This window comes from Octodon degus, unplaced genomic scaffold, assembly GCF_000260255.1.
Source record: "Octodon degus isolate 3935 unplaced genomic scaffold, OctDeg1.0 scaffold00182, whole genome shotgun sequence".
NCBI classification, from domain to species: Eukaryota; Metazoa; Chordata; class Mammalia; order Rodentia; family Octodontidae; genus Octodon; species Octodon degus.
In genome coordinates, this window is record NW_004524758.1 from 1912862 (window position 1) to 1937099 (window position 24238).

At 50.0% G+C, this 24238-nt stretch overlaps 1 protein-coding gene across 3 annotated transcripts in view; it reads right to left on the bottom strand.

Moving 5' to 3' along the window:
• Opcml (opioid binding protein/cell adhesion molecule like) overlaps window positions 1–24238 on the bottom strand; it is a 571313-nt gene that overhangs the window by 14134 nt on the left and 532941 nt on the right. For all 3 annotated transcript variants that reach the window (XM_004643686.2, XM_023703844.1, XM_023703845.1), the window contains exons 4-6: window positions 3503–3637; window positions 2864–2984; window positions 2252–2403 (exon numbers count right to left, since the gene is read on the bottom strand). In XM_004643686.2, the coding sequence (XP_004643743.1) occupies window positions 2252–2403; window positions 2864–2984; window positions 3503–3637 (408 nt within the window). The remainder of the gene's footprint in view (window positions 1–2251; window positions 2404–2863; window positions 2985–3502; window positions 3638–24238) is intronic.

The following is a 24238-nucleotide window of genomic DNA, read 5'->3' on the forward strand; positions in this document are numbered from 1 at the left end:
TGGATCTCCATGCGAGGACCTCATAGCTGCTCAGGCGCTGGGCAGTGGACCCCCACTGGATCACCTGACTGGAAACTGCATCTCCGACTCACACCTCTGGCCAGGAGTTGGTCACTAAAGCCACCTCCGGGGGTATCTGTCATGGCAGCCTGAAGAGACTAAGCAGGCCCAGTGCACACAGCGGCTGCTCTCACCCAGGACAAGCTCCTGCTGAGTTCGTGACAGAGACACAGCTGCAAGCCACCTGGCTGATGGTCCTGGGTGCGCCGTGGACCACATTCCACAATACGAATGTCCTCACTGACTGATAGAATGAGTTGGGGGCAGGGCAGGGGCGGGGGCAGGGCACTGCCCTTGTCCCCACTCTGTGTCATGTTGTCAGCACTGAGGGATGGAATTCTTGGTCATCACCATATGGCAGGCTATGTGTCTGTGAAAAGTGACAGTCACTGAGCTGACTCCAGGCCTCATAAATTCAAGTGTTATCACTCTCCGTGTGAATGAGATTGACAGCTCAGAAATGTAGGGCTTCCAGTCTTTCACCTCTGGAGAGAGAGCTGACATCAGCTCTGCTTTGTCTGGATTTCAGAGTGCTGGTGTGGACACCCCAACCTCTCTGTGTGTCTCTGTCCCCCATGTGCCTAGATGAAATCTCTAGAACTCCATGTCAGGCCTAGTCCTGGGTCTCGTGGCCGGGCCATCAGCTGTGTGTCTGTCAGGGTCACACGATCTTTTTGCTCTTCCTTCTACTGCTCTGTAAAATGGGACTAATGACTAGTTTTGCACAGCACTGACATGACATGTGAAAGATAGTAAATACCCAGTCCCAGCAGATATGACTATGATGAATAGAGGGCCCCAAGTACTTCCATTTTAAAGCAAAGTTTTTAGAACAAAGTCGGAAGACCTCTTTGTCTTGGGAAAAATAAATGAAATATTCATACTAGAGTTTTGGCTCCTCAGAAGCAGTCAAGAAACAGTCCGTGCAGTCTTTGGGCCTGGTTCCTCTCCGTGCTGCCACACTCAGAGGGCAGAGCACTCATTGCTGGAGGCGACCAGGTGCACGTCTGCCCTTTGGTGGCTGACGTCCTTTCCTCTGGGGGCTACCCTGCCATTCTGTGGCTGTGTGTGTGAGCAACAACAGAGTCGCATGCTTGTTCTTGGGTCTGTGCAAACCAGCCCTCTCAAAGTCTACCTGCTCTGGAGGGGATTGGGGAGGGACCACGCAAGCCTGTCTTTGAAGTTGGCTTATACACAAAAGCACAGGCATTCAAGCAGGCAGAGGAAGGAAGGAACATGCTGTACCCACCTGCCACTGCTGATGAGGGGCTTATTTCTAAGACACACACAGCACAATGCACACACAATGCAGAGAGAAAACAAGAGACATAGATCACACATTTCAGATGGTTGGTGGACAAAGTTCAGTTCATGTCAACGCAGAAAGCTTGCTCAGGGGCTGAGGTGCACATGGAGAGAGGGGTTGCTCCCCATCTCCTGCATCAGAGGCTCCCCTCTAACCAAATCCCAGCAAACAGGCACATACATACACACAGAAACTAGCACAACAAGCTGGTCCTGGCCCAGGGCATGAAATGTGGGACAAGACTATGGACAGCAGCGTCGGAAGACAAGTGACAAGGGCAGGGCTTCCAGGAGGCCAGCATGGTGCCTGAGACCTCTCCACTCACAGGGGAGAAAAGGACCTTTAAAGAAGGGTCTCCCACTGCAGTCACCAGTGGAACAGCTCTCTGGTGAGGACCAAGCCCTTGAGCCCATCATCTCAGTAGACAAGAACATGCTGTGTCAATTAACACGAGGCTCCTGGTGGCAGCACTTAACTTAATCCAGCACTGTAAATCTCACTGAATCCTAGGCTCTTGCTACAGAAGGTTCGCTATCTCTAAATTTTCTAGTTCACCCCCATAGATAAACCTTTAGATCATACTGCAGTCAAACAACCCCATGGCTCTATCTTCTCTATATATTCCACATAGGAGGCGATTCAGCACTTGGCTTGCTGCTTTTGAAAGGGGTGAACATTGCCTTTGATAACCAGGTCAATGGATGAGCTTGTAAGTACCCCTGTGTCACATGCTGGGTATGACAGGCGGGAGGATTTCTTATCTAAAGGTGGTACACTGAGCAGTATGGATGGGCACAGGCCAAGCAGATGGCACCCCCCCCACCCCCCGAGCCCTTGGGCTCCCCATGAGGCCGAGCCCTCCATGTCTGGGCGCCCAGCACTCACCATACAGTGTGATGCTGGCATTGGTGTTCCCAAGCTTGTTGGTGGCCACGCAGGTGTAGTTCCCATAGTCCTTCTCTGAGACATTGAAGAAAGTCAGGGTGGACATGTGGCCTTTGTTCTCAATCCTTACTCCATCCAGGCCAGTGGCCAACCTGCAAGAAGAGACAGGGCTGCTGGCCTGGCCCTGAACTTGGGCTGGGGAAGAAGGTGCTGAGGTAATGCAAAGAAATCATAGATCAATTCTGCAAAGAGGCTCTCTTCCAAGACGCTTCCCTCTAACTAATCTACACCTCCATCTCAAACTTTAACTACCATAGTCTCCAGCCGGAGGGACGAGGAAAGACTAGCCATGCTCCAAAGACGAAACTGACTGACTTCTAGTCATCAGGACTCCCCTGTCCGCAGCTAATCTCAGATTTGGAAACAAGGTCAGTTCATTCTGTTGACCTCCCAGCTTCCTCCATGTTTATCTTCTGACTCTAAAGGACATTTGCAGAGGAGGCTGTGACACTTTTCTATTTTGCTTTGCCTTCTCCCTGAACCTGATCATCCTCTTCCATGTAGGAGTGACCCCACAGCTCTGGCCCATCTCAGTCTACTTCCTGGAGGTACCTGGCATCTTCCTTGAACCACTGGAAGTCGGCCACGGGCACTGCAGAGGCCTCACAGCTCAGGACCCCCTTCTGACCCACCGAAGCACCAGTGTTCTTGGCTTTCGAGATATAGGGAGGGTCTGTGGGGAAAAGCAAACAAAGAGTAAACCACATGGGCTGATTCCACAAAAAACATGAGAGCTACAGCCAGCCGCTTGCTGTTTGTCTTGTGACACCCTTACTTCCCAGTAAAATGATCAGTTATTACAAGAAAAGAAATTCTCATACAGGGCATGGTGGTGCGTGCCTACAACGCCAGCACCCCGGAAGGCTGGGCGGAAGGATCCCTGAGAGTCTAAGCCAGCCTGAGCTACGTGGTCCCCTCAAGCCAGCTTGGTCTACACAGTGAGACCCTGCCTCAATGCAAACAAATGCACGCGCAGAAGTAATTTCTTACCTAAGGACTCCGCATCTACCTAGCGTCTTCTTAGGCCTCAGCCCAGGCTAAGCACGCTGAGGCCCTGACAGCACCGAGGGCCCTAGAGAGCAGGGGCAGCGGAGGGGTGCCGGCCTGCAGGAAAAGGCCTGCCAGCGCCCGCTGGTGCGCTTAGCCCTTGTCCCCATCTCCCGGAACGCCCACCGGGAGCGCGGCACTCACAGTTCACGGTGATCTTCACTTTGCGCACGTCTGGCGCTGCGACATCGTTCAGGGCGCTGCACTCGTACTCCCCGGACTGGTCGCGCTTGATGTCCGAGATTTCCAGGTACTCGTCCTCACTCACAAAGCCCTGGCCTTCGGGGAACAAAAGGGAGGGCAGAAACAATAAGGGGCTGTTAAAGCAGGGCAGAGCCACACGCAGAGCAGGAGGTAAAGAGGGAGCGGGCGCAGCCCTAGTCAGGACCGGTCCGCAGGTCCAGCACAGGCGCCCCGAAGCGTATCTCAGTTGCTAGCCCAGGACTTTGGGTTTTCAGGGCATTGGAGTAAGAAATTAATACCAATGTTTTCTTCAATGATTAGCATTAGTATTAAAAGGTACATGTTAAACAACCTACTACACTGATAAACCTTGTTTTTTTTTTTTTTTTCTTTTTGCAGAACCAGGGATTGAACTCAGGCCCCTGCGCTTTCTCAGGAAGTGCTTATTCCACTGAGCCGTCTCCCCGGCCTAAAACTTGATTTGTTAAAGAGAATTGTGAAGTATGACGTGATAAAGTCTGTGGAATAACTAGATCATGTTAGTATGAGCAGTCTTCACGTTTCCTATATAGAAATGCTCTTATATATAAAACCCTAATCATCACTACTAAGTACCTGTAATACAGGTAAGCAAATACTTTGTTTTAATACAAATTCAAAATAGCTCAATTTCAATTTTAGGTGGAGTCATTCCACAATGTATTTGTGTTATAAAAGATTATGTGGAACATGATAGCAAAATGTGATTTTTACTAATTAAAAATTTTAAAACTATGGTGAATAAGATAGAGTGGAGAATGAATGAATCAATGAATCATTTCATCATTCTTACATAGTAGATACTCAATAAAAATTTGCCCACATTTTAAAACAAAAATGATATTTAAAGTAGTAAATCTTTAGTTAGGAGAGCAGCCGCATTGACTCACAGTGTAATTTTGGGGCATGTTCTGGAGGCTTCATGCTCAAACAGAAAATTTTTAATTCATGACCCAAAGCACTACGGGATTGGAAAGTTTGCTTTGTCCACCGTTCCATGTTCTCACAGCCTTCTGGACATGACGCCTTACTCTTCAGCCATGCCTTACGGCTCACACAGAGAGCGCAGATCCTCCATCTCCAAACAAATATTGAGTTTGTTTGAAATGCTGACCTCCCATGAACATGCAGTCACCATCAGGGCCAAAGGAGAGGCATGGCCATCTTACTGTCTCGTGAACCTGCTATCTTTCGTGTTTCTAGTTCAAGGGCCAGATTAGTTGCTGGGATGATGAAAGCTTAGTACACCCCTCTCACCCCCACACAGAGATGTATTTTATCTGGTGGGTGCTTGTTAATCCCATTACTGGGGTTCATGACAGAGCAGAAAGGCAGGCTGTGTCAGGGCTGGGAGGATTTGGTCGCTTTGGCATCCTGGCTGTGGCCCAGGTCTAAGCTTGGAGGAACTCTCACAAGCCACGCACAAGTCCGCGTGCTTTGGGTCCTGATGCTCCGGTCGCCTCTTTCCCTGCCTCGGGGCTCCACAGCTGGAGTGCAGTGCCAGCGACAGGATGTTGGCCATCCCACGAAGCTACCCACACAACAACTTGACATAGGAGAACCTGTACTGTGACATCCTGTAACTCACTTGTGTCTCAAATTTTCGATCAAGGAGATTATGGGGCACAGAGGAAAGTGATCAATGATGTAGAGTGTGCCTAAGGAGAGTCACATGGAAAGAAAACATTCTCTCAGGCTTTCCTAGAGAGAAAGCTGGTCAAGCAATTGCCGTGACTCATCCAGATGGCTGACACTGACAAAGGATCTGCAAACTGCAGTGCAGGGTTTCAGGATAAATCCTGCGGGGATTTGGCTGACCTTGTCAAATACAAAAGTTACATTTCTTGTTATATAGGTCTTGCGTTATCTTGGTCTTAACCATCCAGCAGAAAAGTATAAAAATGAAGTATAAAAAGTAAAGCCATATTAATACACTGAGCTGTAAAAGGTTCCCATCAACAACTTCTGACATTGCCAGCCCTAAGGAAAACCCACTACTATTATGGACTACTGGACTATATGAAATATTTTGCTGAATTCATATACTTACAATATTTAAATGACAATAGAATACCCTTCTCTGACAAAACTAAAAGGAAAAAAAAAGGGATAAACATTAAGGATCATTTTGTATCTGCATATTCTGGATCATTTTGTATCTGCATATTCAAAATAATTAAGATAGATATACAGCTGCATTCTCTTAATTCAGTGAATGGAGAGATTTGTTCTAATAGTGTTTGTGAACAGGATATCATGTCTGCATCTTGTACTTTGAATAACCAGTAAGGCAACAATATGCAATGTGTTAATTATTGAAACTGTCCTACTAATCAGTTTCAAAATTGTCTCATTGTTATTTGTTTCTCAATAAAATTATTAAAAAAAAAAAAACCTGGAGTCACCGCAAGTCTGTACCCTCTGGGATCCCATGAAGAAAACTGCACCAGCCAGAGGACTAACTACAGCCTAAACCTGGGGGTAAGGCCCAGGGAACCCCATAAAGGTGCATTCACATTTTGTAGGGACTCTGGCTGAAGCTGGGCAAAGCTGGACAGAAGAGCTCCCACGCGGGCTGAGGGAGCGCCGCATCCCAGCCCCCGGGTCCCAGCAGCTTCAGCTGCTCCAGGCAGTGGTGGGAAGTGGCGAACATTTTTCAGAGAGAACTGCAGAGCATGGGGCCTCCTGGGGCCTGGCGGGTTAGTCCTTTTGTGGTGTCTCAGCTGTTGTTGCTACTCAAAGTACAGCCAAACAGGAAGGATGAAAAAGTGCACTTATGCAAAATGGGGCTTGTTATAACACTACCTCATTAAGTGAGGAATCGAATCCTGTCAAGTTTGTAGGATAACGTGTTTCTCAGATTTAATTTGCATATAAATTCCTCAGGGTCTTAAAAAAATACAGATTTGACTCAGTAGGTCGGGGGCAATCTGAAGCTCAGGGTACTGAGGAGCAGCCAGGGCCTCTTGTACCGCAGGACGAAGCCACCCCTGGGGTGGGAGCTGCCAGGCCTGAGCAGGCTATGCCTGTGCTCACTCTTGTACAGGTGCAAATCCCCTGCGGTGACTGTAATCATTATGTATGTCTAGAGTGTACCACTAAATTCAATGAAAACAAAAGTTCATGAGACCAAAGAAAAACCTTTTTCCTCTGGAAGTTATCTCAGGGTTTTGCTCTTGTTATGTGAAGTTGACCAGCATGGTCTGCAAAGTCAGTAACTGGTCAAGACGTACCCTGCTGAGATCTCAGGGACTCTAGGCCACAGAGTCGGGGGCTCAGAGAGAGACACTGAAGCTGAGTCCACAGCCCTGGAGGTGACTTCCCCACTGACTACCATCTGCACACGGTGTGCCCCCCACCCGCGGACCCACAGAAGAGGCCCAGGGCAGGTGAGCTAGATTTTCTTCACACTCTGAATGCCGAGTGAGATTTTCCCTGTAGAACCAATCTGGGTTTCTAACCACGCGGAGCCCCCAGAAGCCACTGGGTTGACTGCCTTCCTTTCCCTCTCTGCTTCCTGTTGCAGCACAGAATTCTGACTCCCTGCTGCAGCCACGGCAGAGAAGGCAGCATGTGCTTTACTCCTCTTTGCTTGCTGCCAGAAGCCATCTTGCTGACTGTGGAGGGGGAGCAGGAGCTAGGAGCTACATCTGAGGAAAACGCAGGCGAGAAGAGGAGGAGCGGGTAAGGACGGGGTGCTGTGGGCACAGGCAAGCTGGGTGGTGACCCACGGCAGCATCCTGAGGCCACACACATGTTGTTGGTGGGATGGAAAGCAGTGCAGCCGTTCTGGAAATCAGTGCGGAAATTTCTCACAGAATTAAAATTACCAATTCAGTCTGACCCAGCTGTCCCTTCCGGTGTCCTCCCTGAAGAGTTCAAGATGTCAGCCTGCAGTGAGGCACGCATGCGGATGGCTGTTGCAGCACAACTCCTAATAGTGAAACTGCAGGCAGCCCGGGTGCCCACCAAGAGAAGGCTGGCTGAATGCAGTGTGGAATCCACATGGAATAGAACACTACTCAGCTGTCGGTGAAGGAGGCCCTTCACCTTGGGGAGTCACCAATCGCAGGGCTCCAGAATATCAGGCAGTTATTTCCTGCATTTGGAGCTCAATATTTCAGTTCGTTGGTTGTGGACACCTTTCTTAAGGTGCAGAGGTTCACAAAGATTTATTATAGCTGGAAGTAATATAAGCATTTAAGGATGAAGAGATCAGACAGTAAATCCAGAGAACCAGCCGCTTCCTACCCTGCTTCCTGCCTTTCCCTGCTGCAAGTCCACACCACTGTGCCAACCGTCACTCTTAGGCCCGTTTTACCTTCCACTTCCTCTTCCAATTCCTTACAGCACAAAGTTGAAAGTGGGAGCAATCAGAGATTTTCACTTTCTACATTTTTAGATTATTGTCACCAACAGAGTATCTTCTTTTTTAAAACCCCTGGGGGCAATTTTAGAAGGTGGACTGTGTCTTCCTGGATTATTCACATTACTAAAACAAGCACACACATCTTGAGCTAAATCCCGCCTGAACCCTCTTAGGAAGTGCCTGAAGGTCACCATCTTGCTGTCTCTTGAAGTGTGATGCGCACAGCCCTGGCCCTGCGCCTGGAGACAGCTCTGTGAGGTTTCACACCAGCCCCACCACGGCCTTTGCCAGGAGAGCACTCAGGAGGTGACTCAGAGCAGCACGCAGCAGTGGGCTGCAGATGAGAGCCAGGTGGAGGGCTAGACAGCTGAAGCCACCTGGAGAATGGAGCCTGGGGCCTGGAAAGACAAGACTGGGCAGTGAGGGCTGGTAGGGACAGTGGACGTGGGGGGATGTGCCCTGTGGAAGTGCACTGGTCACAGAAGAGGCTTTCTGCAAAAATGACAAGGGTGTCCCTGGTGCTCAGCTAGAGGGACCTCTAGAGATGACTGCCATCGGTGCTGAATTTGGATGGCTGGAATTTTACATACCAGAGATTGAGTGCACAGTGCTGGTCCGTTAGGTTTTTCATCCATCTTGGAAAATAACCTTTAATTCAATTGCCAAACATGGGCAGCAATCCAAGCTTCCAAAGAATAAACAGTTCATGCCTACAAAGATTATGCCATGCCAGTGAAATGCAGAGGGACCAGCACGGAGGGAACCTGCTAGAAATCCTGCCACGGAGGTCAAGAGCAAGGCGAGGCTCCAGAAAGGGCGCAGGGCTGGTGGACACTACCTCTAGTCCTAGCTTCTTTCTCCTGAGGTGAGGAGGGTACAGAAGAGACTGTCAAGAGTTCTTTTTATTATTTGTTTATTTTGTTGGTTGGCACAGGAATTTGCTATGCAGCTCAGACTCCTAGTAATCATCCTGTCTCAGCTTCCTCAATGCTGGGATCACGGGCGTGCTCCACCACACCTGGTTTCAGTGGTCAGCATAGTGTGCAGCACCTGGGATTGAACCTGGGTCCTTGCGCTTACCAGGCAGGTGCTTAGACCACTGAGCTATCTCCCCAGCCCTGTCAGGAGTTTTTGAGGGGAGCTGTCCCCAAAATCTACCACTCCCCTTTTTTGCTTTCCAAGATTTTGGCCAACTGAATAGCATCACAAAAATGAGTAGATAAAAGGAGCATCTCTTGGAGTGTCAACTGGACTACACCCTGGGCTTGGAATCTGTCTTAGTTACTTCCCTTGTTCCCAAGACAAAACACCTGATACCAAATGTTAAGGGAGGAAAGGTTTATTGTAGCTCACAGTTTGTAGAAGTTGTAGCTCACAGCTGGCCAACTCCAAGGTTGGGTGGCTTGGCAGAGGGGCATCACAGAAAGCAAACAGTTCAGGGCAGAGAAGGCAAGCAGAAACCAGCAAGCAGCAGCAGTGGCCGTCTTTCTGTCCCTTATGTTCTATTCAGACCGCCCATCCTGAGGGCGGCTGGCACGGGCACTGGTGGTGGGCCTTCCCATTGCCCACACCACAATGACACCAAGCCACCCAGTGGACTCACGTAGTGGTCATGCAGGCCAACATCACACCCTGCAGATCCAGCCTCCCACACCGATGACATCACGAGGCTCTGCAGGACCTCTCAACACGGGCCATCACGGATTCATTGGCTTCTGTGGGGTTCTTGCCTCTCCTTGTGCACTGCAGACAACTGGGATACAAGGCACACAGAGCCAGGCACCGGAACTGGACCTGCACCTCAAACTGTGTGGAGCACAGGGGTGCTCTCCCCACTCGCCCAGGGCGGCCTTAAGCCTGCCTCACTGGGCCTCCATGGCTGACACAAGAGAGGAGTGCAGCGGCAGGGAGTGGTGGCCTTCTAGAAACCTGAATGCTCCCTCCTTCTTCAACCTGCCCTGGCTTTGCTCAGTCCCATACCTCCTGACACAAGAGTCACCTTCTTGTGGAGGCGAGAAACATTGGAAGCATGCTTGAATTTGGAATACGATTAGCCTAATGGAAACAGAATTTTATGCTCTTCAATTTTCATCCCATAAAGCAGAGCAGTCATTCCACTGTCTGAATTACAAACACCCTGAGAATGAAGGACACCTTCCGCTTTGAACTTGTGTGGCCTCTGTGTGGGCTACACCTCCAGCGTGGGCTCACACCCTGCCGGATGTCTAGAGGCCTGCCAACACTGCGTGCGCACGAGACCCCTGCACCCCGCCTTCTTACGGCATCCAGTCTTTCTCGGCCAGCCTCCTCTCCTCTCCATGGGCCCTCCCCAACCTGCTTGTCTCGCAGAACACTGCTGGCAGGAAGTGGCTGACTCGTCCTCTGCAATGAAACCATGAGTGTGGACAACAGCACACCCCAGGCTGCCTGCTCCCTCTCTGCACTGGACCTAGTGAATGGTCTGATAAACCCACTATTTCATTTTCTCTTAATTAATACAAGCAACTGCATTTGCTGAACTCATTTTAGTTTGGACCTAGTAAGTGTGTCACTTGCTATCTGTGACAAAGTGCTTTGTTTTGAGCTCCAGCAACCTTGCTCAGGCAGGGACTCCAGGACTTTCCCCACGGCGATGGTTCACCCCACTCAGGGTCACACGCCAGCCCCGGCTCAGAGGAAGCCCCTGGCCCTGGTGAGGGTTCTTCCCTCCATGCTGTGGTGGGGCTGATAAGAGCGCTTTCCTTCCCCAGCTGCCAACCTGAGCATCTCTGGTGATGGCAAAGTTGTCCTACTGGGCGTGGTCCTGGGTTAAGGATACAGGAGCAGCCAGGATGCCTGAGAGGATGCGGTGCACCTCCCTTAAATACGAGAGTGAGGCATTCACCAGGGAGAAGGAGGGGAAGGGGTAGTGGGGGAGGGGAGGGAACCAGCACCGGCTGAGCAGAACAGTCTGCCTGGATTTTTCTTAAAGTAGCTGGTGTTTACAATAAGAATTTCAGTATAGGCCTGGGAGATGGCTCAGTAGAATAAGCACTTCCCTGGCAAGGGCCTGAGTTCAATCCCCAGTTCCAGAAAAAAAAAAAAAAGAATTTCAATATAAATTATACAAATGATTCAGGTCAAGACAGTGTATAGATGGAAGAAAAAAATCATCATTTTGACGTGGTGGAGTCTAAATAACTATGTTATTGGCAAAATGTTTGAGGATAGTTGTAAAGCTTTTTATTTGTTTCTTTGTTCTGTATTTTAGAGAAGAGTCTGCAGGGTATTAAGGGTCTCATTACTAGATCGGACTCGTAGTGATCTGCCTGTTTACAGCTTCCCAAGAGCTGGGATTACAGGCACATGCCACCACGCCCAGTCTCAATCACGATCTCAGCGCACCCTGGCGGTGGGGTTGGCACGCAGGCCCAGGATCAAACCCCTGGCCCCTGTGTCTGCTTGCAGGCACTTTAATCCACTGAGCTATTTGGCAAGCCCTGTAAAGCTTTTTATTTCATAGGTTTCTTCCTATTATTTTTATTCTAAACCAGTGAAGTTATTTCAGTATTAACAGCCAAAAAGCAAAAGGGGTTCTAAATGGTACGATTTCTGCTTTAAACAAAGATACATCAAAAAGCTTAGCAAACAAACACCAAATGTGACCGAGGCACCCTGTGCCTGCTGCCTCTTTCCCTTGTACAAATCTTAAGCAAGTTGGCACTGCCCATGGGGCTGCCTGCTAGGCGTTCCCAGTCACCCTCCCAAGCACATATTATTTCTGAGGGACAGGATGTCTCTGGCCACGGTGCAGTGTGTGCCTCTGGGCTGCAGAGCTCACAGCTGACCCAGGGAGTGAGGGCCTGCCAAGGAGCAGTGTGGCACCGGCAGCGTTTACGGTGCTGGAGCACTCGCAGCAAGAGCATCAGCCCTGCCTGCCTGAAGGGGCGACAGCGCTTTCCTCGGGACACCTGTGTCTGACTCGCTTTGCTAGAGATGACCTGAGTCCTGAGCTCATAACAATCTTCTGGTCAAAATAAGCAGCATGCATGACTGTGCCGCCAGGAAACTAGTGAATGAGGCAGTCCAGCCACCTACGCCACCCTAGCTGTCACGATGTCACAGTGCGGTGCTTCAACTACGTCTTCGTGGTGGTGCTGGTATAAACAGATCTATTCTGCGGCCAATCCTATAGCACGTATCTACGTACAGAGTGGAATCCTTAATAACCAAGGACTGTTTCAGTCTGTGCACTTATACCACGTGTCCTCCTGCAGCTCAGAACGTGCTCCTCAGGCCAGGGGGGCGCTTCTCCATGTACACCCGCCTTCCACCCACACATAGCTGCACTGTGTTGCCACATCACAGATACTTTTTTATTAAAATCATTTTGCAATACTGAGGACTGAATTCTGGGAGTTCTCATTGAACTACATCCTCAGGCTCCCTTTCTCATCTCTTCTCCACCCTTCTCTCCCTCCCAGCCCCTCCTCACTTCGCTTCATTTTGAGACAAGGTCTCACTAAGTTGGTAAGTTGTGCAGGCTGCCCTTGGACTTCTGATCTCCCTGCCTGGGCCCCACAGACTACTAGGATTGCAAGGGCTTGTCCCTGAGCCCACCTACTTTTCTGTTTTGAAGGACTAGGTGGCCTTGGGCCTGGGACAGTCTGCACTGACATGTGTGCTCCCCGCACAGCTGGCATTCACCTCGCCCACAGCCAAGTGAAGAATTAGATTGGCTGAAGTGCCAGGAGACTGCTTCACTTTCAGCCCAACGGAAGCTCAGCCACCACGCATGGGCGCTGCTGGCCGCACCATACCGCATGCCTCACGGTCCCTGCACGTGTACCTTTGAATCTAACATCAGGCTATGCTTCCACCCCAGTTCATTGACTAAGTACCCCATAAGCAACTGCTCTCTGCGAGCCAAAGGCCTGCACAGTGACTCCTCCCTAGAGGGCCTGCTGACAGCAGACAGTCCTGGGTCTCGGGGCTGATGAAGAGCGAAACCCAGCCAGGGTGTGTGCGAGGCCTCCTGGCCTATGGTCCTGCACAGCAGCCTGCACCTTTGTGAGAAAGTCTCGGACAGCCCAAGTGCTCAGAGAGCCCGGGGCCTTCACAAGCTGCTTCAGATCTGTGCGTCTCGGGAGGAGCCTTGCGCGGTTTCTAAAGATGAGGCCTGGACGCTGGCTCCCTCCTCTCACTTCTGTTCTCCTTCCTTTGATTGTTGTGCTCGTGTCTATTGCTTGCCAACACAACAGCACATGACACCAGTGCTAATGATCAGCATTCCTTACTATTTTTGAAATACTCACATCTGCTTCCGAGTAAAGCACCCACTGGCGTAGCCCTACTGGGAGGCAACAACCAGCACCCGGGGACATTCTGCGCACTTCACAGAGGCAAAGGGCCAAGCTCCAGCTCTGCAGAGACAGCTGTGCTCACTCATGCAGCTGCGGCACGAGCTGAGAGGACAAGATCAGGGCCTGGGTGTTGGGCGAGGGCGGGGCTCCTTCCTGCGGAGCGGAGTCCGGGTCTCTTTGGAGACTCCTTCAGCATGGGCTCTTTTGTCTATTCCTTGGCTGTTCTGGTCAAGTCTGTCTCTCTCTCTCTGTCTTGTGTCTAACCAGAAACCTGAGTAAGCTGAGCTCTCCACAGGCATACACCTCCGAGCTCTTCTACCCTAGTTGCTTTTCCCTGGTGGGAAGAAAGGGGAAAACCACTGAACTGGAGATCAGGAGAACTGGGATAGATTTTCAGTTGTGTCACTAATTTGCTGTGTGATTTTGAATAAATATATTATTCTGTAAAGTATAAAACCTTATCAGATGAATACCAGCACAATGCACATTGTATAACCTCCATAACTCAGCAGTTCAGGCCAGGACTGAGAATCTCAAACAGCCTCTTAAGTTGGGGAAATCTGATGATCACAGGGTGATAAGCAGAGCTCCCACCCAGAAGTTCAGGGTCCCCGACTCACCAGGGAGCAAAGGTCCCTGCAGTCGGCCTGGGTGATGCGGAAGGGACTGGAGTGTCCTTATCCTCTTTACCCAGGATCTAGATAATGCAGCATCAAAGGAGAGGTGCCACAGCAATCCAATCTCACTTGTGTCTGTCACTGCGCATCAGCTGCTTGCAATGGGGAGTGAAAGAGCAGTTTTGACAATTATGAAGGACTGCGTTTCTCAGGGTAATGTCTTGTGTTAATGGGGAAATTAATTCTTTCCTTTACTTTCCACGACTCCTATTCATGCAAATTTGACAAGTAGCTTCTCTTTTTTCCCTCCTCCCGATGAGAAAGTTGGGGTAATGTCTTGCAGGTATAACTAATCATCCACTTATATGATTTGATGCTCATTTTCATGGGTCTGAGACTATGCTCAAAAGCAGGAAAAATGATGCTTCTTTATGCTTTTGCCTTTCTCTGTCATCTCTAAAAAATATCCCTTCATAGCTACAGGGCTCACTTGGCTAATTCTTCCCAGCAGTAGAACAGATAATGAGAGAGGAGGAAAGGGGCACTGGAGGGGACACACCGGCACCCCACTCATCACCCCACTGCCTCCTTCCCCCTCATCAGCAGCGGTGTCCCTGGAGACTGCAAGTCGGGACTAGTGCTGAGAAGGCAAAGGAGATGGAGCGGTCCAGGACATGGTCCTTGCTCCACCAGTTACCAGGCCAGACCCCTGGGCAGGCTACTGTATTGCAGCCAGCCTCAGTGTCCTTTGCTGTGAACACAGGGGCTGGCCAGCCCATTTGTCCAGTCCCTCAGCCACTGGTCTTCACCTCAGGCCCAGCGTGCAGAGTTTCTGCACCCTTACCAGACCCTGAGCAGCACCAGCCCCTAAGTAGGAGCCAACATCCAGGAGTGGGGGACGAAGGTGTGAATCTTGTGCTAGAAATGCAGACCAGCTCTGGTCTGGGATCTGAGCATGCTGTGATGTCCTGTGCAGCCCAGGCAGCCAGGGCTGGCCAGTCTCTGAGCTCCACACCATGCCTCCCTGGGCACGCATAACCACCTTCCCTCCCTGACACTGCTAGGGCTTCTTGCACTAAGTGGTCACCCCCATCCTGAGGCCTCTGTCAACATTAGCACATCTTACCTAGAACAATGCAGTCCTGCGCAGTTAACTGTCCAAATTCTTTATTATACAGCTCATCCTGTTGATTTGTTGCCTAGAGAGACACAGTCTCTGTCTTCCTGGAAGACACTATTGTTGTGCGAGGCAAAGCTGAGGAGAATGGAAGGAGGAACAGGGTCTTACACAACAAGCCTGGGCTGCGGGACCCTGGACCAGAGTGTGTGGTTTGCAAGGAACTATTGCCTGCCCAAGCACACAGAGGAGGAGCTAGCGCCTGGCTCCCTGGCAGACAACCTCTGCAGAATGCGCGGGCACTTACGAAGGGAGCTTTTGAAGACGATGAGTCATGCAGACGGGCTTAGCTACCTTTGTCGCGTGGCCTTGCTCTTATTATACTCAACCATACAGGATATTTTTTTTCACTAGAATATTGTCCCCAGTAGCCATGGAATGAATGTAAACGGTTATGATATTTACTGCTTTCTGCAATTAAACATGAATATATGGAGAGAAGTACATAAAGCAGAGAATAATTCAACAGAACAAGGGGAAGATCCACGTTTTCACACTTCATCCTTTAGCAAACTGCAGACTCATGGACCACCCATCCCTGATCTCCCACGTTCAGCTGCACTAGTCATGCACACAAAGCCACTTGTGTCGTCTCGGTGAATACGAAGGCGTTGAGTTAGGTTATTTCTAGGACATATCAGTAGCTCTTGTTTATTATTGTACATTGTACACTGGAATGAAGTGTGTGGGGTGTGTGTGTGTGTGTGTGTGTGTGTGTGTGTGTGTGTGTGTGTGAGACCTAGAAGGACTACGTCGCACCTACAGTCTCACAGATAAAAGGAATCAAGAATGTCCCAGAAAGGCTGTAACATGCCAATCAGGAGGCAATTCATCTCGAGAAGACAACAAGTGATATCTACACTATTAAATCACAATTACAAAGCAAATCAGCTATAGAAGAGAGCAGATCATTTCCATCAATTATTACTGAACTGAACACAATTTTTCAATCACCGGCAGACTGTAAATGGGACCTGCAGCTCATGCAGGAGCTCTTCCATCCCAGGAGTTAGTAATTAGGTATGAACGTTGGGAAATTAGCAAGGACAAGGACAAGGTGGTGCAGGGAGCAGGACGAAGGGAGATCGCAGGAGGCAGCAGGAGAGCTTCCGAGAGCAGGTCCCGAGCATTTGGGAAGACCAGGGTCAGCCACCTACGCAACTGGTACCACCCTAAGTGGAAGAAAGCACAGAGCGCTGGTGTTTGGATTTCCAAGCCATGGCCACAGGACCAGCTGAACAAAAATAATGGCGCGTCATTTCCCAGCTGCTCGTCTGTGCCAGGGGGGTGTTGCAAGTCCGGGTTGCGCAGACGCCTCACTGTGAGTGCTGCTGGTCAGGCGCGCGGCCCCGGCCTTTGACTGACTGCTGTGAGCAAATTATTTTTGTCTCCAAAAGCCTGGATGCTTCTGTCTTGGTGAAAGTTGGAGACACCCACACCATCAGAACCTCACCTGGTCACACCTGGAGACACACTTGTGTGCCATCAATGTGCTGAGGTCACTAAATGTCCCTCACAGGAGTCTCTGTAAAATGTGTCAAATGTAATGACCTGCCCAGGTCTTGGAGGCCCTTGCTCCTGCTCTTGCTTCTGAAGCTCTCCGATGCTGCTCCCCTGGCTTGCCATGATGTGTGGAGCAGACTCCCGGTCCCCAAAGGCTTTGCTCACCCTTGAGTTCAGCCCCTCTCCCTTCTACGAAGGGGTGGGTGGCCGACATCCAGCTGTGGAAGACTGGAAGGACCCTGTGGTGTGGCTCTTTCCTGTCCCCCTGGGGTGCCAAGCAGCTTTGTTTGCTCTCATTCTCAGCTTCTCGCCTCTGGGCTGTTAATGACTTTCCTGTCATGGGGTCTAAGACAGTTGCTAGGCACCCAGAAAATTATTGCTACCCAGGCTTTTGTTTCAAGGAAACAAGCAAACAAAGCATCTAGGCTCCTAGAGGTGGGCAGGAACTCACTCCGGGAGGGCGCACGGTCTGCAGGGGGGTGGCGGCGGCTACCCCTCCAGTGTCCATTACTTGGGCATTTTTCATGCAAACCCGGATGATGGACAGCTGCTAGGACAAAGAGGCTGGCTGAGGAGGTAGCCAGATGCGCGCCCGTTCCCACCCTCCTGCCTGCTCTCCTACCTCTTTCCCGTTCTCCTTCCTGCTCATCCTCCCCGCTCTCCTTCTCTCCCTTCCTGTGCTCCTTCACTTCATTCAATAGTCATGTTTTGGGCTCTTAGGCAATGAATCTACCACTGAAAACCAAAAGCTGGAGGCCCTTTTAAAAGTGTCCTTTTATTCTACAAGGAAAACAGTCTCCCCAAACTCCACTGAGATTGTCTTCCTCAACTTCTAGAAGGGTAGGGTCTCAGCTGACCCACTAGAAAACACACTGCCATCCCTGCGGTGCAACTTGGAAGAGGAGAAGCGCGCAGTGTTCACTTGTCTTCCAGCTTCACCTTTCCCTGGGTGAATGTGACTCGGCCTTCAGGGTTCCAGTGGGGTGTCGCCTTAAAGAACGCCCGCGGTGTAGACTTCAGCCTTGAACTCCCAGGTACCTTTCTGACTGCCTCGCCTCATTTTCTCCTGAGCGCCAGATTTCTAGGGGCTACTTCGACTTCCACTTTGCTGGCCAGTGACTAGCACAGCAGCTGACCAGAAAGAACAGCAGGCTCTGTGTGTCTTTCCCCTGGGGCCACCTCCAAGGCCCGAGGTGTGTGGCTGCTGGCCGTGGCTCCTCCCAAGGCTGGCTGTCTCTCTCAGTGCAGCTCTCCCCTCTCTTCCCAGAAATGTCTTGGTACAGCTTCCAGCCCAGCCCTACAACAGCCAGCCCTGGGACAGCCCTAGAATGGCCCGGACACTGCTGCACGAGTGACTCCCTTGTGCCCGGCCCATGTCTCGTCAGCGCTTCTGTTGCTCATCCTGCTGAGCGTCATTCAGAATTGAACGTCCCTGTCTCTGGGCTCTGAATAGTGTGGCTTCCTGACTTGGAAACCTTTGCTAGATGTCCCCACTTCAGGCTCGCGAAGAACCATCATTAATCGTGGCTGCATTTGTCCCTCCGAGCAGTGATTCTCAGCCAAGTGCTCTTTCTCCCAGGGACACTAGGCCGTCTCTGAAGACATTTTGGTCACTATAGCTGGCTATAACTGGAAACCCAGAATGTGCTCCTGGGGTTGAGGGGGTGAAGGTCGGGCGTGTGGCTCCCCATCCCCCAGCACCCAGAACTGTCACCAGGGACAGGAATTCTGTGGCATCATGTGTCACGAACGCTTAGGTTGAGGAGCCTGCATGTGAGCGTAAATGCCTGCTTAGTCTCCTGCCTGTCCCACTAGAGGGAAGGGAGCCTGGTGAACAGGAGGCCCAGTCACCTCACTCCCACTCCCAAGGGCTTACCCCCTGCCTGGTGGGATTCCTGAAGTGTGAGATGGCCTCACAGCAAGCTGTTAAAACAGGGAGATTAAATAAATTCACCCAGAGACTGCAGAGGTATCTCAGCGACCTAAGTGCCTGCCTGACCAGGACCCGGGTTCAATCCCCAGTACCACAGACCCCTGGTACCACATGACGTGCTGGCCCTGGAACCCCCAGGTGTGCCATGCTGGCCACCAAAACTGGGTGTGGTGACTCATGCCTGTAATCCCAGCACTGGGGAGGCTGAGGCAGGAGGATCACTGTGAGTCTGAACTACATAGCAAGACTTGCACCAAATAAGTAAGTAAGTAAGTAAATAGATAAATAAAAAATTCACCCATGGAAGACAGAAAGTCCTCCGTCATCTAATATCTAGCTAGTTTTGAGGATTATTTTGAGCTAAATATAAGCCTGGCAAGAGACAACCCAAGCAGAGGCCCAGTGTTTAATCCCTTCTCCAGAGTTGCAAGAAGAGAGTGGCTTCTACTTAGTTAAAGGAGTCTCTGAGGGTGTGGGGCAGGCAGTGTTTGCAGTGTGCCTCCGGATGCGCTCATTTCTTTTCTTTTCTTTCTCTCTCTTTTTTTTATGCAGGGTCTCACTACGCAGCCCAGACTCGTAGCGATCCTCCTGATTTCTGCCTCCCTAGTGCTGGGATTACAGGTGCGTGCCACCATACCCAGACTCCATCACCAGCTCAGCACGCCCGGGGGTAGGGCCGGCACAGCATGTGGAGCCAGGGATCGAACCCTGGCCCCTGCGCTTGCCTAAGCAAGCGCTTAGTCCACTGAGCCATGCTGCTGGCCCTCGAGTGTTCTCATTTCAACAAGAGAACTCAGGTGGCACCAGGTAGGATCCTGGTGGGAACAAGGCAAGGCAGTGGCAGAAAACCTGGAAATTACAGGGTGTGTCATTCATTAGTATTAATGTGTTGTTAATTGAAATTACTGATGACTCTTAGTTCATGGATTCTGGTTCCAGAAGGAAATGCCGCCCTATTAAGCAACCTTGGGGAAATTCCAGTCCTGCGGCAGCAGCTCTGCCGTGGCTGCTGTCACAAGATGCCCACCCCGGGCAAGACACAGGCGGGGCAGTGCAGATGGCCTGATGCCATCATTCAGCGAAGTCCTGTCACATGCCCCCCTCCACAGCACAGGGCTCTCTTGCTGGCCTCACTTGAGGGGGCTGTGCTTCTGAACCCCGGAGCATGACGGGGTCACCTCAGCGTCTGTTTCTGATTATACAGAGCTAGCTTCTCCCCCATGATAGCCTGTTCTTTAGAGTCATTCGGAGTAAATTAATATTTGCATCCCAGTCCTGGGCAAGGCACAGTACAAGAAGAATAAGCCACAGTTGAAGGAAGATTGGAAAGAGACAGGCCAAGCGCTGAGTGAGCCAGAGTCACTCTTCCCCGGTCAGGCACAGGGCTGCATGTCATCAGGAGTTCCTGGGCAGCTGGCATGTCCACTCCTCAGCTGAGGGCATCCTCCTCTTCTGGACACAGCACAGAGCCATCCCCTGAGGCCTCTGGAGCGGCCAAGGAGTGCATAAGAGGAAGGGACAGCCCCAGGGCCTGTGGGGACATGGCAGCTGCTCCACCCCTAGAATCAAGTGGGGTTTGTGGGTGTCTGCAGTGGATTACATGAGCCGCATCAGAGAGGAGAGGCTGATCTCATCTCTGCCGCAAATTAGGAGGGCTACCTTGTGAGAATCTCACGCCAGCATATAAATTGCTTCATGACTGTGGGACAGACTTTCTGCATGGAGCCAGTGTGCACACAACCTAGAAGCGATGTGATTTTCAGCCTAAAATGTCAATTTATTTTTTCCACTGGTGTTTAATAATCATGCCCTGACCCTGGACTGAATAAACATGTCCAGGGCCCTGACAGTATGACATCTGACTTACCCGTTTCCCCTGAGACATTTGTAGTTTTATGAACAGAATGTGCCATCATTATCATAGAATGTGTCACATAAAGCTAGCTATATTGCAGGTCAAGCCTCGGCTCCTCAAGTGTCACAGCTGTGCTCTTACATGGCCTGATCTAAATACAAAGCTCCAAACACCAGTATCGTCGAGGAGGTCCTCAATGTCTTCTTCGCTTTGTTTCTATTAAGTCATACACTCCTGGAATCCACTGCAGGTTGAAAACACTCCTTCACGTTGGAAATCAACAAGCACTATGTCACACACCCACCACAAGGGTGTCCAGGGGGTCGTGAGGTGGCTGGTCAGTCTGAATGGGCGCCTGCAGTGTCCAAGGACCTGAAATAACCTAATTGCTACAGCTGAAGTCATCAAACCTGAGGGGTCCCCTGCTGCCTAGAAGAATGCCCCCATTATCGGTGGTGCACCCCACTTGGCTCACATCTTTGGCATTGACTTCCCCTCCTGGAGAGAACTCTGTCAAGGGTCTGGGCAGGGTGCTGGTAGCTGAAGTGGCAGACACCTCAGAGCCTCTTTGTCAGCTGAAGATTGGGCTACTTTCTGAATCACTTAGAGTCAGAGAGCCTGGTCCTGAGCACTGTTGTTGAATACTTCAGCCAAGCCCCAAGGAGCGGCAACCCCAAGGGCCTCATGGCCCCAGGCCTCAGTCACCCAAGATTTAAGAATAGGGTGGGAAATCTCCAACGTGAGCAAGACTGGATGGATCATTGCAAGTGTCAACCACTTCTAATAGGTGGAAACCAATAGGGTCTGAGGTCCTCTTGGGAAAGGCTGAACCTTTAAATCAGCTCATGGGCAAGAACCCACTCAGGAGAGTGAGTGTACCTCCTGTATTTCCCATCTGTATATGGGGTCTCCCGTCTTTAAAAGTACCACTCCTCTCATTTTCAAGAGCCTCAGTTTAGTCAAAACATTATACCATCACCATTCATTCAAATCAGCCCAGATTCAAAAGAAGGTTTCTTGTGCTTACATATTCTAAGCCAATTAGACATCAATAGAGTCCAACTTTGTGTAATGCTTTCTTCGTCAAATTTATTCATTCATCCAACATCCAGATGACACCATAATCTCTATCCTCAGGGATTTCACACTGTGGCTGGGGAAGAACAGCCCACGTTTGATAAAACAGATGATATGCCTAAGTGGTTAGTGGCTACCTAACTCAAGTACTTAAATTCTCTGTCCATAAAATCTTTCATTAGAATTTCATGAAGTTATAAAATCTGAGCTGCTTTTCCTGGAGTCGGGGTGGGAGATGTGTAAGAACACAGGATTTTATGATCTAGGGTTCATAATCTCTTTCTCATAGAGATTTCTCTGTTCCCCCTTCCTCTCCTTTCCTCTATTTTTTTCTAATCTTCAGAGAGACACCTACAGAGGTTGCAATAAACCCTGAGAAATAAAGCTTTCTGTGCACTTCAGTGAAGGATAAACAGTCCCCCCATTGTTAAAGAAATTACAGTGCAACAGAGGACATGATACATAAACACAGAAAACTTTAAATAACAATGAAAAATTCAAGCAGCAAGGCAGGACAAAAGAAAAGATTCCATGGTAATGAAAATTAAATAACTAATAATTCTCATAATTGCTAGAGGAATTTTAAGGCAGGAAAGGTAACACTGAACAGGAAAATCTAAAACTCACTTTTAGTTAATTATTTTACAGTTTATAGAGGCTTTAATTGGAAGAAAATTCCATATACCTGATCTAACGCCTCACTATGGACCCTTTTCATTTCCAAGCACACTGTTGTCAGGAACAATGGAAAATAACTGAAAGGACCTCGACTGCTAAGTTGGCTGATGCCCATCATGTTCTTCATGAATGAACGATCCTTCCTCTGTTCTCAGACAGGATGGGGAGAGGGGTTCCAAGGCATGCAGTTCAACTAAGGCATCAAGCGTGGGACATGGAAAAGTAAGTAGGAAATAGGAAAGTATGTTGGGTTTGTCTGAGGAAAATTATCAAATAAATGAACTATTATTGTATTGCTCAACATAGTGCAACTGACGTTATCTAAAGGTTTAAACAATACTTTCACAATACTCTCTGTTCTGCAATTCCCTGGTTAAAGAAAAGCTTATTAACCATGATCATTAATCCAACAATGCTGTATTAGGCAGCAGGAATGCAGACACACAAGACGATCCCTTCCTCCAGGGAGCTGGCAGCTCTGGGTTTCTAAGATGAGGACAAAAGAGTGTGATAAGTGCCTGAAAGGAGGAACCGCGGAGCATACGCAGAGCGGAGGGCCAGACCTGAGAGAATCTAAGTCTGGAGTGGAGGCCTTGAAGAGAGAGGGGGGAGAAGGGAGCCGAGGAGCTCCACAAGGATACTCCAGGCAGAAGAGGCACTGCGCCCCCGGACAGAGGCAGGGTACAGTCACCTGGCCTGAAAACGTAAGAGACGCCACCCTGGGGCTGGTGAAACAGACCTTGACTACTGCCCTACATAATGCTATTTCCAAAAGAGTGTAAAGCCTATGTGATTTTGAGCTGGTGGTGGACTTATGACACCCAGCTGAATTGCACTAGCATGTGCTGAGGGGGAGGCCCACCTGAGGGGTGTTGCCAGCAGCAGAAAGGCAGAACAGGAGAAGCTGTGGGAAGGCTGTTAGGGATGCTGCTTGGAGAAGCTGCTGGAGCTGCTGGAAGCTGCTAGTGCTCTTGGCTGTCCCGCTGGAGGACCTTGTCATGCTGGCTTTCCCGATGAACTTCGGAGGAGCTTGGGTCCTCATCCTGAGCAGTGATTCCTGACTCCAGAGGGGAAGATGGTGCACTGCTCGGCCTCACGGGCTGCTTGCACTGGCTTTCCTGATGGGAACTCGGCTTGCCTCATTGCTGGAGGAGTTCAGGACCTCACTGTTGCCGAGGACGGCTGTGGTGCCTCTAGAGGAGCTCTGGAGCTCACCTTGAGCATTGTCCCTGGCTCCAGTTCAGACCCCTCAGCCTGCCAGCACAGATCCTTCATCCTACTGGCACGGACTTCCTAGCTTCCACCACCGACCTTTGGGCCTTCCCAGCACAGATCCGTGAAGCGGACCCGACTGAGACTTTGTTGTGGGCTCTAGGCCTCCAGTTAAACTTGTGGGATGCATTGTTATGAGTTCTAGGTTCTCAGCTGGACTCATGTAAGATATTAGGATCTAGGCCCCATATGGAGTCTTTAGTGTTTATGTGCGTGAACAGATTTCCTTCATTTCTTATATGTGATTCTTGGGTGATTCATTATAAAATAATGTTACAAAATGGGTCCTGTACTATATTGTTCCCCTTGCAAGAAACACAAACCTAGACAGACTATTAAGGTAAGACATGCATCTTGCTCTTAAAATGTCATAATTTTTTAAAAAATAAGTCTTCCCTAAAGTGCTTTGGGTTGAAGACTTGGTCAGCAGCCTGTGGCACTCCTAGGGCTGAGGGAACCTTTAGGACAGGATGCCTAGTTGAGGAACATAAGCCTCTGGAGTGTGCATTGAAAGGGACATTGGGACGCATGCCTCACCCTGCCTCTCTCCTTCAGCTTCCTGGCTTCCATGAGGTGGGCAGGTCTCTACCCTGTGTGCCAAGCCATGCTCCCTACCATGCCACCTCAAGCCAGTGCCAACAGGGCCAAGCAGCCATGGACTGAAACCTCAGAAGCCACAAGCTAAAATAAGCCTTTCCTCCTTAAAGGCTCACTATCTAATGTGCTCTGCTACAGCAATGAAAAGCTAGCTCAGTTTATAGTATAATTTTTTAGTGAGACTCTACACATATACATCAAACATTGAATCATATATATATATATATATATATATATA